The sequence below is a fragment of the Erinaceus europaeus genome, chromosome 21, assembly GCF_950295315.1.
Source record: "Erinaceus europaeus chromosome 21, mEriEur2.1, whole genome shotgun sequence".
Taxonomy (NCBI): domain Eukaryota; kingdom Metazoa; phylum Chordata; class Mammalia; order Eulipotyphla; family Erinaceidae; genus Erinaceus; species Erinaceus europaeus.
In genome coordinates, this window is record NC_080182.1 from 40,453,204 (window position 1) to 40,467,191 (window position 13,988).

General features: G+C 50.4%; 1 protein-coding gene across 1 annotated transcript in view; it reads left to right on the forward strand.

Moving 5' to 3' along the window:
• Window positions 1-220: 220 nt before the first annotated feature.
• KAT2B (lysine acetyltransferase 2B) overlaps window positions 221-13,988 on the forward strand; it is a 138,061-nt gene continuing 124,293 nt past the window's right edge. Inside the window, exon 1 of the mRNA XM_060180874.1 lies at window positions 221-535. Coding sequence (XP_060036857.1) covers window positions 236-535 — 300 coding nt within the window. The 5' untranslated portion in view covers window positions 221-235. The remainder of the gene's footprint in view (window positions 536-13,988) is intronic.

The window sequence follows — 13,988 nt, forward strand, 5'->3', positions numbered from 1 at the left end:
CGGGGCGCAGAGCGGGGCCGCTAGTCCCTCCCTCCCGGGAGCCGCCGCCAGCAGCGCGGGCCGGGCCGGAGCGAGCCGGGCGCGCGGGCGGGCGGGCGGCGGCGGGGGCGGGGCGGGGAGGGGGGTGGGCGCAGGGCGGGAGGCCGCGGGGAGGGTCTCGCGCTCCCGGCCGGCGAGCAGAGGCCGAGCGGAGACCCCGGCGGCGGCGGCGCGTCCTGCGGAGCTCCGGGGCGGCATGTCCGAGGCCGGCGGGGTCGCGCCGGGCGGCGGCGGGGCGGGGGTCGGGGCCGCGGTCGGGGTCGGGGCGCTGCCCCCGCCACCCCCCGCGCCCCCGGCCGCGCCCCCCCAGGGCTCCCCGTGCGCGGCCGCCGGGAGCTCGGGCGCCTGCGGGCCGGCAACGGCGGTGGCGGCGGCGGGCACGGCGGAGGGGCCGGGAGGCGGCGGCTCGGCCCGGATCGCCGTGAAGAAGGCGCAGCTGCGCTCCGCGCCGCGGGCCAAGAAGCTGGAGAAACTCGGCGTGTACTCCGCCTGCAAGGTACCGCCGCTCGCGGGCCCCGGGGGGCTCGGGCCCGGCCCGCGGGACCGCCGCGCCTCCCTCCCCGCCCCCGTCCCCGCCCGGGCGGCCGCCGCGCCGCGGAAGTGCCGGTGGGGCTGGGCGGGAGGAGGGGTCGGCGGGACGAGCCCCCGGGTCCGCGTCCCCGCTTCCCCGGTCCCGTCCTCGGTCCCCCTGCTCCCCGTCTCCAGTCCCCGGTTCCCCCGCTCCCCGTCTCCAGTCCCCGGTTCCCCCGCTCCCCGTCTCCGCCCCCGGTCCCCCCGCTCCCCGTCCCCGGGTCCCCGCTCCCCGTCCCCGGTTCCCGGCTTCCCCGGTTCCCCCGTCCCTGGTCCCCCGGTCCCCGTCTCCGTCCCCGGTCCCCTTGCTCCCCGTTTCCGGCTCCCCCGCTCCCCGTCCCCGGTCCCCCGACCCCCGTCCCCGGTTCCCCCGTCCCCGGTTCCCCGGTCCCCGGCTCCCCCGCTCCCCGTCCCCGGCTCCCCTGGCCCCGGCCCCGGGAGGAGTTGCCCTGCCCGCCGGCTCCCGGGCGTCCCGGGCTCGGTCGCGCAGTGGTAGCTCGCCCAAGGCTCCCTCCTGGCGTGGGGCGGCGCTCAAGGTGTGGCAGGCGCCGGAGGACCGGGGACAGTGTTGTTGTTGTTGTTGTTATTGTTATTATCATCATCATTATGGTTTGAAGGGAGGCGGGGTTGGTCTCTGGACGCGTCCTCTTCCAAGGGGCTCTGGGACCGACCGGCGCCGACTCCCCGCGCCCGGGCAGGTGGAGCGCAGGCCTGGGCTCCCGCACCCGGCGGAGGGCGCACGCGGCGGGCCGGGGGCCGGGGGCCGGGGACCCGGGGCCGGGCGGCGGTCGCCCCGCGCGGTCGGCGGCCGCTTTGTTTTGACAGGGCGACAGCTGAGCGGGGCGGGGACTCGGCCTGGGCGCTGGGCCTGCGGCTCTGCGGGGACGCGCTCGTCCTCCCGCCCGCAGCCCGCCGCACCCAGGCCGGGCCCCGCGCCCCACCTCCAGCCGCGGCCGCTCGTGCGTCTCGGGCCGAGGTGATGCGTCCCGCCGGACCCGCTCTCCTCCCTCCTGGTGCAGTTTTCAGACTGCGAGGAGTTTCTCAGCAGCGATGGCATGCTTTATTAGCCCGTCCTCCTGCCCCCGTGCAGATGATATATACTATTTATTCAACGCCTTTTATGTACCCCGCGGGGGAGGGGGTTCAACAAGTATTTGTGGGCGGGGGGGGGCACTTGTCACAGTTAATAGGCGCCTGGCTGCAATGCTGATTCCCAGTCTGTAGAGGTGGGGTGGTAGGTACTGCGGTTCTGCGCTCCCTTCTCTCTCCTTTACTTCATCTGAGCGCTGCTCGGCTCTGGGTGAACTTAGTGCAGGGGGTAGAATCTGGGACCTTGGAGCCTCAGGCACACAAGTTTGCATAACCGTGAAGCTGCCTTCCAGGCTGGCAGGGATTCTGCATTTCTGACTTGACTGTTGACATAAAGACTCGCCCAAGTAGCGAGACTCCAGTTCCCATCGGGACAATCGGCTGTTGGTCTCTTTTTGAATTCAGTCAAAGAAGGTGGAAATGTGGAAAAGCTAATGACAGCCCAGTTGCTTTTTCTGAAGCACAAACGCAAACAAACATTGTTTGCATTTAAGGCGAAGAGCTAAGCGTGGATGTGAAGGAAGGTCTTGCTGCGAGATCAGGAGTGCTGTGTGTGTGTGTGTGGGGGGGAGGTGCAGGGAACCGACAACAGGCCTGTCACCCCTGCAGCCTGGTGCTTTGCAGCCATACTGAGCTCACCGACCAGTGCTTCCCTGCTGGTTCCTTCTCGGGCTGATATCACAAGGCATCGTCTCTCCCTGATTACTGTCTGGTTTTGCCTTAATATCTGAAAACTGTCCTGACGTTTATAGAGTCCTGTTTAAAACCATCAGCTACTTGCTGGGGCTGTGACACCTACAGTCTGCCCTTTTGCAGCTACTGACCAGGCAAGTGTGTGCTCATCACGGAGGTGGGCAGTGTGACCTAATTAACAAAAAGTGTAAAAAAAATAAATAGGTAAAAGTCACTTTCTTGCAGTAGTTTTAGAACTCAAAGCAGTGAACTACAGGGCAGGAGCTTGGGTAGGGTAGGAATGGCTTCCTGGAACAAGTGTCAGTGGGTGCTAAAGGACTCCTGGGTGGGGCCAAGTGAAGCTTCTTGAAGAAACTGAAAGTAGTTATGAAAGCTTGGAGCTGCGCCAACAGGAGCTTGAGCCGGATTGGCTGAAGCCACCAGGTTGGGCAGAGGTGTGGCCAGAGGGCTCTGGGGAATCCAGAGTCTTGTCTTTTTCTTTTACCAGAGCAGCTCAGCTCAGCTCAACAGGCCTTTGGCCGGTGCTGGGGGTTGAACTTGGAACTTGGGAGCCTCATGCTTGAGAGAGAGTCTTTCGCCTAACCATTTAACTGTCTCCCTAGCCCTCCCTCTAGATGTCTGGGGCTTGGAAGTCTTTTTTTGCATAACCATTGTGTTGTGTGCTCACCCCACAACTGGGGAATCTTAACCTTGGGAAAAGGGACATTATCTCAAATTTGCTTTTTTAATTTTTATTGTTTTATTATTATTTTTTTTTACCGGAGCCCTGCCCAGCTCTGGCTTATCGTGGTGCAGGGGATTGAACCTGGGACTTTGGAGCCTCAGGCATGAAAGTGTGTTTGCATAACCATTATGCTATCTACCACTGCCCTTTAATTTTAAAAAATTTTTAAAAATATTTATTCCCTTTTGTTGTCATTATTGTTTTATTGTTGTAATTATTATTGATATCGTTGTTGTTGGAGCCCTTTAATTTTTATTTTGTGATTTTTTTTTTTTGCCTCCAGGGTTATTGCTGGGACTCAGTGCCTGCAGCATGAGTCCACTGCTGGAGGCCATTTTCCCCCTTTTTGTTGCCCTTGTTGTTGTAGCCATTATTGTTATTGTTGATTTCCTTCATTGTTGGATAGGACAGAGAGAAATGGAGAGAGGAGGGGAAGACAGAGAGGGGGAGAGAAAGACAGACACCTGCAGACCTGCTTCACCACCAGTGAAGCGACTCCCCTGCAGGTGGGGAGCCGGGGGTTTGAACCAGGATCCTTGTGCTGGTCCTTGAGCTTTGGGCCACATGCGCTTAACCCGCTGCGCTACCGCTCGACTCCCCCTAATTTTTTATTTTTAAATTGTTTTTGATGTAGTGTGAGGAGGCAGGAGAGAGCAGAATCAATCTGTGGTTCTTCCTTCCCTTGTCTCTATGCTCAAAGGCCCAAAGGACCAATTGCTTGACCTTTGGCCAGAAACTGGTTCTCAGGACTAGTTGGAGAATGGGTTAGGGAATGAGAAGCGACCCAGAAGGAGAAGAGCCACTTGACTGGGAAGAAAACAGTTGATGCTTCTAAAGCAAAGAGAAAAAGAAGGGGACAAGTTCATAGGGAGGAGCACATCCTGGACAGGAGACTTGGAGAAAACAACAACAACAACAACAACAAAGAAAGAAACTTGTTTTGCAGGATGGGGGGAGAGTTCTCTGAACTGTGTTCTGGTAAAGGTTATGTGACACAGCCAGGGTGACTATGAAAAGTGTGGATCTGATCTTAGCATGTGCCCACTTAAGACGCCCTCAGTTCTCTATATTAGAGTCCACAAGGGCCTTCCTGCTGGGCCCTCCTGGCCGCTGCTCTCTGTGGGCCTTGCGGGCAGGGGGTCCCTTCCACCCCGGCCTGGCACACACACCACTCACCTCAGCAGACAACTCAAAGGAACTTCCAGCTTTCCATACACACCTCACCTTCCCTTTAACTGGCCTTCCCATCAGGAAAGATCTGAACCTTCCTTCATGCTTTTTCTTTGTGGTGCTTTTATCAGTGGGTTTTAACTGTTGGATCATTTAATGAGTGCTTATGGCTAGATACGTTTTAAGTGGTATGCTTATGAAATGACTGAATGAACTAGAAAAGGAAAAAAAATAAAGGAAATAATTAGCTGCTGAAATAGCACAAGTGAAATGTTAGCCTTTTTACTTGACAGTTGGATAGAGAACTTTTTTCACATAGGGACTGATTTCTAGACATCTCATTCATATTTACAGGATTGAGTTTTTATGAAATTCATGTAGTTCCCCCCCCCCCTTTTTTTTTTTAGCTTCATTGCTCTGGAGAACTTTTTTCTAGACAGATAAATTAGATAGATAGAGAGATGGCCCAACCATAGCACTGAAGCTTCTGCCAGTATTGTGGCGGTTCAGGCTCAAACCAAGTAAAGCAACAAGCTCCTGGGTGAGTTATCTTGCCGTGTGTGTGTGTGTGTGTGTGTGTGTGTGTGTGTGTGTGTGTATGTGTGTGTGTAATTTCTTTACTGGGGAATTAATGGTTTATAGTCAACAGTAAAATGCAGTAGTTTGTACATTTCTGTTTTCCACATTTCTGTTCAACCCCCACTAGGTCCTCCTCTGCCATATATTTTTTTGCTTTTAAATATTTATATTTTATTTTAATGAGAGAAAAACAGAAAGGGAGAGAGACACTGACCAGAGCACTATTCAGCTCTGGCATATGGTGGTACGGGGCACTAAAAATATTTATTTTCTGGGCCCAGGAGTTAGCACAGTGAATAAAATGCTGGATTCTCAGGCATGAAGTACGTGTGCAGGAGTAATGCCCCTCTCCGCCTCCTCATTAATAAACACTTAAAATATATTTATTTATTTTACATGTTTAATTTTTATTAGTGATATAATATTAACAAGACTGTACTGGCATCGTAATAGGGGCACAGTTCCCACCACCAAAGTTCTGTGTCCCATCCCCTCCACTGGAAACTTCCCATTTGTTTATCCCTCTAGGAGTATGGACCAGAATTCTTTTTGGGGTGCAGAAGGTGGGAGTTCTGACTTCTGTCATTGCTTTTCTTTTTAATAGACATGGCAGGTCAGTCCGTACACCCAACCTGTTTCTGCCTTTCCCTAGTGGGGTAGGGCTCTGCAGAGGTGAGGCTCCAAATATATTTGTTTTTGAGGGGAAAGACAAGAATGCCATCTCATCTTGTGTGGTGGGTGCCAGGCGTCACTCTCGGGGCTTTACGTGTGCTCTCTGCCTGCAGACACATCTCCTGGCCTTCTGGGTCCCCCCACCCCTATGAAAGAAACTCCATGAGGGGCCGGGTGGTGGCTCAGCTGGTTGAATGCACATGTTGCAGTGTGCAAGGACCCGGGTTCGAGCCCCAGGACCCCACCCGCAGGGGGAAGCTTTGTGAGTGGTGCAGCAGAGTTGCAGGTGTCTCTCTGTCTCTGTCCCTCCCCCCCCTTTTTTTTCCTTCTTCCTTTTTTGCCTCCAGGGTTATTGCTGGGGCTTGGTGCCTGCAATAATAATCCACTGCTCCTGGAGACTATTTTTTCCCTTTTGTTGGCCTTGTTATTGTTATTGCTGTCGTCGTTGTTGGATAGGACAGAGAGAAATGGAGAGAGGAGGGGAAGACAGAGAGGGGGAGAGAAAGACAGACACCTGCAGACCTGCTTCACCGCCTGTGAAGCGACTCCCCTGCAGGATCCTTATGCCGGTCCTTGAGCTTGGCACTATGTGTGCTTAAACAACCCTGTGCTACCACCCGGCCCCCGTCTCTCTGTCTCTCTCCCTCTCTATCACCCCCTTCCCTCTCCATTTCTGGCTGTCTCTATCTAATAAATAAAGATTATAAAAAAAAAATAAAAAGAAGGTCCCCAAGTGTCCTAGGTAGCACAGTGGCTGTAGCTTTGGACTCCAAAGCCATGAGGCTCTGAGTTTCTTCCCTAGTCCCCCATACACCAGAGTGATGTTTTGGTGTTCTCTCTTACTGCTTAATTTTAATTATTATTATTTTACCGTCAGGGTTATTGCTGGGGCGATCGGTGCCTGCACTAATAATCCACTGCTCCTGCAGGCCATTTTTGTTGCCTTTTTGTTATTGCTGTCGTCATTGTTGGATAGGACAGAGAGAAATGGAGAGAGGAGGGGAAGACAGAGGGGAGGAGAGAAAGACAGACACCTGCAGACCTGCTTCACCGCCTGTGGAGCGACTCCCCTGCAGGTGGGGAGCCGGGGGCTCGAACCGGGATCCTTACAGTGGTTCTTGTGCTTTGCGCCATGTGCGCTTAACCAGCTGCTCTACTGCCCAGCCCTCTATTTATTTATTTTTAAGTTTCAGCGGGTGGGGGTGCATTCACCAACTGTAATGACACTAACATTAATAGTTCTTCTGATAACCCGCTACCATCAGACCAGCTTCTCTCTCTTACTCTTATGTTAATAAGTAAATAAATAGATCTGAAAGAAATTAAGAAATAACCCCCTAGAAAATGCATGAATAGCACAACTTCACATCTGGAATTAAAATGCAATTTAGCTACTAACTTAAAACCCAAAACCACTGACCATGCCTAATAAGTTAGGCCATTTATATTTGAGGAAGACCATAGGTAACAAAGTCAAGAAAACATGGTTAGGAGTTGAGATTAACCTGAGCTCATTTTTTTTAAAAATTTATTTCTTTATTGGGGGGTTAATGTTTTACAGTCAACAGTAAATACAGTAGTTTGTACATGCAGAACATTCCTCAGTTTTCACATAACAGTACAACACCCCCCCCCCCCCAGATCCTCTGTCATCCTTTTCCAGGACCTGCACTCTCCCCCATCCATCCCAGAGTCTTTTATTTTGGTGCAGTATACCACTGAGTTCAAATGTTAGCATGACTTGCTGAGTGGACCTGGACCAGGATTTTTTTTTTTTTTTTTGCCTTGTCCCGCATTTCCTTGCCTCTAAATTAGAACAGTAGACACCCTCTCAAGGCACAACAGTGAAGATTTAAAATGGGCTCCTATTCAGAGACATCCTCGGGGGGTATGTGGCCCAGAGTGAGTCTTCAGCTGCTCAGAAGAGACCTCACCATGAAAGTCAAGAAAGACTGGAGTTGGGGTAGTAGGTTAAGTGCACGTGCACGTGGCGCGAAGTGTAAGGACCCCGGTTCGAGCCCCTGGCTCCCCACCTGCAGGGGAGTCGCTTCCCAGGCGGTGAAGCAGGTCTGCAGGTGTCTGTCTTTCTCTCCCCCTCTCGGTCTTCCCCTCCCCTCTCCATTCTCCTCTCTCTGTAGTATCCAACAATGATGACATCAATAACAACAATAACCACAACAACAATGAAAAACAAGGACAACAAAAGGGGAAATTTAAAAAAAAAAGGAAGTCAAGAAAGAATATGGCACTTGGGGACCCTCAACTCTGCCACTTCTGTTCATTTTCCTAGCCTCGGTAACTTCTGTGAAATGGTAACCGTGAATCCAGCCTTGACCTTAATAGTTTGAGATCCTCCCAGGTTCCAGGAACTTGCAAGTGCTGGGCGGATTTCAGATCAGCTGATGTGTCTGGTGTTTTCCCCCATGTAGGGTCGGTGGCCATGGAGGAAGAACCCATTTGCTTTGATTCTGGACTGAGTGTTGTCTTTAGAAAGTTACACAGACACAGGACTATAAAAGTAGTCTGATTCCGGGACTGAGCAGTGGTGCACCTGGTTGAATGCACCCATTATCACGCACAAAGACCTGGGTTCAAACCCCTAGGTCCCTCCTGTAGTGGGGAAGCTTCACAAGCAGTAAAGCAGTGTGGCAGGTGTCATTCTTTCTGCCTGTTTCCCCTTCCTCTAAATCTCTCTCTGCCCTAGCAAAGAAACATTTTTAAAAACAAAAAAAGTTCATTTTAATTTCAAGAAACACTGGCTTCTGTTCTAGAAGTCAGTAGCCCTAGGGACTAAGGAGGGGTAGAAGCAGACATGCCATCCCAGGCCAAAGTGTCCTTCCTGGGTTTGCTGACTAAGCTGGCAGTGGGGGGAAGGGGCGGGATTTAGAAGAAGCCTTACAGCTGGGGGAGAGCCCCCAAGTGCCTTTATGTGTCTCTGCCAGGCACTGGGGGGTGGGGGGGGGAAGGCCTTTTTCCACTGTCAGCTGTGGCCCTCACCCAAGAACTCTTTAGTCCTCAGGGGAGATTTGGCAATGTCTGAAGACATGTTGGTCATTATAACAGGGTGTGTGGGGGGTGGGGTAGAGGGTGGAGCAGGCGATGTGGGGGGAGGGAGGGAAACTGCTGGCGGGCATCCAGACCAGAGGCCAGAGACTTGCTAAACATCCTCATCCACAGACGGCCTGCCCTTCACAGCAGAGAATTTTTTTGGCCCCAAGTGACAGTAATGCCAAAGTTGAGAGATTTTCCCTTTCAGAAGAAAGCCATGTTGCCCCCTCAAAACTGCATTTGCAGTACCAGAAAAAGAAACAGAGAGAGAGAGAGAGAGAGAGAAAACAACAACTTGTCATGCTGTCGATTTGGAGTCAGGCTTGAAATCGGAAACAAAATAAAACCTTGCTGCGCGGGTCACAAGCATATTTTTCAACAGCTTTATTGTGGCGTAATTAATCAGTCATCAGGCTCATGTTCAGACGCTTCGGAGTAAATGCAGCTGTGGTCTTCACTGCCGCCCGCTTTAGAATCCTCTCCTCTCCCTCACAGTTTCTCCCTCCCGTGAAAGGAGCATTTTGTATTGATTTGATCGCTGATGTGAAAGGTAACCAAATTGAGAATATCTGTTTGGAGAGTCTTCAGATAGTCTTGTTATGGAGGAACAGGTAGATAAAAAAGTTCAAGAAAGAATCACCAGCTTTAGGGGCCAGGCAGTGGTGCACCTGGTTAAGCGCACACATCACAGTGCACAAGGACCCAGGTTCAAGCCCCCGGTCCCCACCTGCAGGGGGAAAGCTTCACAAGTGGTGAAGCAGGGCTGCAGGTGTCTCTCTGTCTCTCTTCCTATCTCCCTTTCCTCTCTCAATTTCTCTCTGTCTCTATACAATAATAAAAAAATTAAAAAATATATAAATTCCTTAAAAAAAAACAACAACAAAAAGACTCATCGGCCTTTAGCCGCAGAGATGTGTAACCTGTAGTTACCCATGTGTGGTGACCCTCTAAAAGCTTGTGCCATACAGCCAAGCGCTCACGGGAAGAATGTTTTATTGGGCTACCGCAATTTAGAATGCTTGAGAAAGAGGCCCAAATATGATTCTGTTTCCTCATAGACTTTCAGGGAGGATGGAAATTCAAGCCTGTAAAGGCTTCAGATTGCAATTTTTTATGTAACCAAGAACAGAGTTTATAGGGCACCACAGAATAACATCTGCCGAGGACTGCTTTGTTTCAGAAGCGTACGCTAAGTAGCATTTTGTGCGGTGGCTCCAGTGATGTTTTGTTTGGTTTAGTCTTTAATCTACTCAACAGATTTAAAGCCAGCTAGCTACCTGGCCACACTGACAGGCTCTCTTCTTTTTTTTTTTTTTTTTTCTACACCACTCCCTTTAGTATTCCCCCTAAAATATAGAGAAAGATTGGTGCTTCCCACAGTGGAGGGGCCACCTTACATAGCATGATTAATAAATAGAAAGTTATGGTACCCGCCTAAATACAATGGGCCTTTTATTTATTTTTTTTTATTTAAGAAAGGATTAATTAACAAAACCATAGGGTAGGAGGAGTACAACCCCACACAATTCCCACCGCCCAATCTCCATATCCCACCCCCTCCCCCGATAGCTTTCCCATTCTCTATCCCTCTGGGAGCATGGACCCAGGGTCATTGAGGGTTGCAGAAGGTGGAAGGTCTGGCTTCTGTAATTGCTTCCCCGCTGAACATGGGCGTTGACTGGTCGGTCCATACTCCCAGTCTGACAGGCTCTCTTCTATACGCACCCGGGAAGGGTCTCTGGTCTCTGGTGTTGAGGGTGAAATACTTAGTTTCCTGTGTGGTACTTTGGCATAAGAAGTACAGCGGCTGCTCAGATGAAAAGTCTGGATGCTCAGTGGATCCCCAGAGCTGAGTCTGTCTTTCCGTCTGTCTTTCTGCGCACAGCCATCGTGTCAGTGGCTTCCTACTAGTTTGTTTTAAAAGCCGAGTCGAGTCCTGCTTTTGGCTCCCTCCAGACAGGGCGCCTATGGGGCAACCCCCAGAGTGGCCCAGTTTGCTCACTGGTGAAAGGGAAGCCAACATGCCATCTGCTGAACTTGTGGTGAAATTAAAAGGGTTTTGTGTATATGAGAGTTCTTGGAACATGGTCATTCCACAGCTCGTTGTATTTTTAATTTGTATTTATCTTTTGGTCATCACTGGGGCTTCATTGCGCCGGACCACCCTCCACCACCATCCCCCACCCCCGCAGGTAGAAATAGACAGGGGAGTCTGGCGGTAGCGCAGCGGGTTAAGTGCACTTGGCACAAAGCTGCAAGGACTGGCGTAAGGATCCCGGTTCGAGCCCCCGGCTCCCCACCTGCAGGGGAGTCGCTTCACAGGCGGTGAAGCGGGTCTGCAGGTGTCTGTCTTTCTCTCCCCCTCTCTGTCTTCCCCTCCTCTCTCCATTTCTCTCTGTCCTACCAAACAACTACGACATCAATAACCACAACAACAAGAACTACAACAACAATAAAAACAAGGGCAACAAAAGGGAAAGTAAATAAATAGATATAAAAATTAAAAAAATTAAAAACTGAAAAAAAAGAAAGAAAGAAATAGACAAAGAGAGAGAGACACCACAGCACTGAAGCTTCTTTCAGTGAAGTAGGGACGGGCCATATGGCAAAGACAAGCTATTTTGTCAGCTCATGTTTTATTTTATTTTTTTAAATATTTAATTTATTTATTCTTGAGAAAGATAGGAGGAGAGAGAAAGAACCAGACATCACTCTGGTACGTGTGCTGCCGGGGATTGAACTCAGGACCTCATGCTTGAGAGTCTCATGCTTTATCCATTGCGCCACCTTCCGGACCACAAGCTCATGTTTTATTTTAATTCATTTTCTGCTACCAAGGTCATCACTGAGGTGCCATACTACCTGCATGACTCTCCTGCTCCCTGCATCCCTGCAGCCTCCCCCCCCCCTTTTTCTTTGGTAGGGGTGAGAGACAGACAGACAGACAGACAGGCAGACATTTGCAGCACTGTTCCACTTACATGTTAACCCCCGTCCCTTGCAGGTAGTGAGTGACCAGGAGCTTAAGCTCACGTCTTTGCTCATGATAATGTATGCACTCCACCAGGTATGCCTCCATCTGGCCCTAGCATGATGATTGTTTTCTTTTATTATTATTTTTTTAAATAAACTTTCCTTGGGCATTAGCAATTTGCGTTTTGTTTAAGCGCTAGAAAGCTTCCTGTCATTTTCTTCTTCTACCTGGGAAGAGGAAGGAAAGAAGGTTGTTTTACTAGCAGGGAACCGAGACCCACGAAGGTTGAGTAACTTCCTCAAGCTGGCGTGGTTGCCCAGGCTAGAGCTGACCCACATCGTCTCTCTCCAGCACTCCGTTTTCACATCCCCTTCCGAAGCTTTCTGATGACGGTCGGTCAGAGAATGAATGCTCCTTCTTCAGACACTTTGCCCAGATGATGGCTGTTTCAGACATCCTAATGCTCTCACTTAACGCTTATTGTACTTCTGTGGAGAGGTCGCTGGAGCTCTGTAGGGCATAAAACAAGCAGAGTTGAGTGTTCTTTATTACTGGGCAGACAGATGCATGACCTTGACTGTGTCAAAGCTGACAGGATGCTGACCCAGGAGAACTATGTATTTAAGGATGGCGAAAGCGATGCCTTCTCTACGTGCCAGGTATGCTAGAACGAGGGAATCAACTGTCCTGGGTGTTCAAAGAAATCCCCAAGGGGCTCTCCAGAAGACAAAATGCAGAGTAGCAGCTCAGCACAAAACAGAGGAAAGTCATGTTTTATTTTTTAAAATAACTATTTATTCCCTTTTGTTGTTGCCCTTGTTTTATTGTTGTAGTTATCATTGTTGTCATTGATGTTATTATTGTTGGATAGGACAGAGAGAAATGGAGAGAGGAGGGGAAGACAGAGAGGGGGAGAGAAAGACAGACACCTGCAGACCTGCTTCACCGCCTGTGAAGCGACTCCCCTGCAGGTGGGGATCCGGGGGCTCGAACCGGGATCTTTACGCCAGTCCTTGCGCTTGGCACCACGTGCGCTTAATGCACTGCGCTACCGTCTGACTCCTGGAAAGTCATGTTTTAATGCTTGTAAATTGAATTGTGAAGACAGTCATTTGAATCCTAAGCATATATCTCTCAATGAATGTTTGATATGCATGCATTCACAGGGCTGCAACCTAGACAGTAGGACTGTCTGGTATTTCTAGCCCCGCTGAGTCCCTGTGTGCTCCTCCCCATTCAGACTGCATTTTGATGAAGTGCCAGGGTCTTGTGCAGGAATGATAATACCACCGGGGCCGGGTGGTGGCGCACCTGGTTGAGCGCACATGTTACAGTGCACAAGGACCCAGGTTCGAGCCCCTGATCCCCACCTGCAAGGGGAAAGCTTTACAGGGGGTGAAGTAGGGCTGCCGGTGTCTCTCTGTCTCTCTCCCTCTCTATCACCCCTTCACTCTCAATTTCTGGCTGTCTCTACACGATAAAAAATAAAGGTGATAAAACAATTAAAAAAAAAGATAATACCGCCAAGGTCAAGTTTTTTGTTATTTGTTCCCCCCCCCTTATTGGGGGATTAATGTTTTATAGTCGACAGTAACTATAATAGTTTGTACGTGTGTAAGATTTCTCAGTTTTCCACAGAACCCCACTAGGTCCTCTGTCATCTTTTTTGGACCTGTACTCTTCTCCCCACCCCAGAATCTTTTACTTTGGTGTGATACGCCAACTCCAGTTCAGGTTCTACTTGTGTTTTCTCTTCTGATCTTGTTTTTCAACTTCTGCCTGAGAGTGAGATCATCCCATATTCATCCTTCTGTTTCTGACTTATTTCACTCAACATGAATTTTTCAAGGTCCATCCAAGATGAGCTGAAAACGGAGAAGTTACCATTTTTAATAGCTGAGTAGTATTCCACCTGAGTAGTATTCCACTGTGTATACAGACCACGACTTGCTCAGCCACCTCAAGTTTTTCACTGTTCTAGAGAGAGGGAGAGAGACACCGCACTCTCTCTGAAGAATTCCTCTGGTGCCGTCCAGGATGTCCCCATGGTGCTAGGATTTTGGGCCCAGGCTAGATCACACCCTCTGCAGGGTAAGATAGCTCCCAGCCTATTTATTCAGACCTTTTCTTTGTTTCTTTCTTTCTTTCTTTCTCTCTCTCTCTCTTTCTTTTTTTTTTTTTTTTTTTCTTTTACCAGAACACTGCTCAGTTCTGGCTTATGGTGGTGCTGGGGATTGGACCTCAGACCTCAGACCTCAGAGCCTCAGGCTTGAAAGGCTTTTGCATAATTTTTATGTTGTCTCCCCAGCCCTATTCTGACTTTTCATACCAGAGATTAGCCTTTCTTAAACTCCAGATACACAGACTCCTACAGTAGGGACTCTTTTACACCTGGCTTATATCACCTAAAGACCCTGCAGGTGGGGAGCC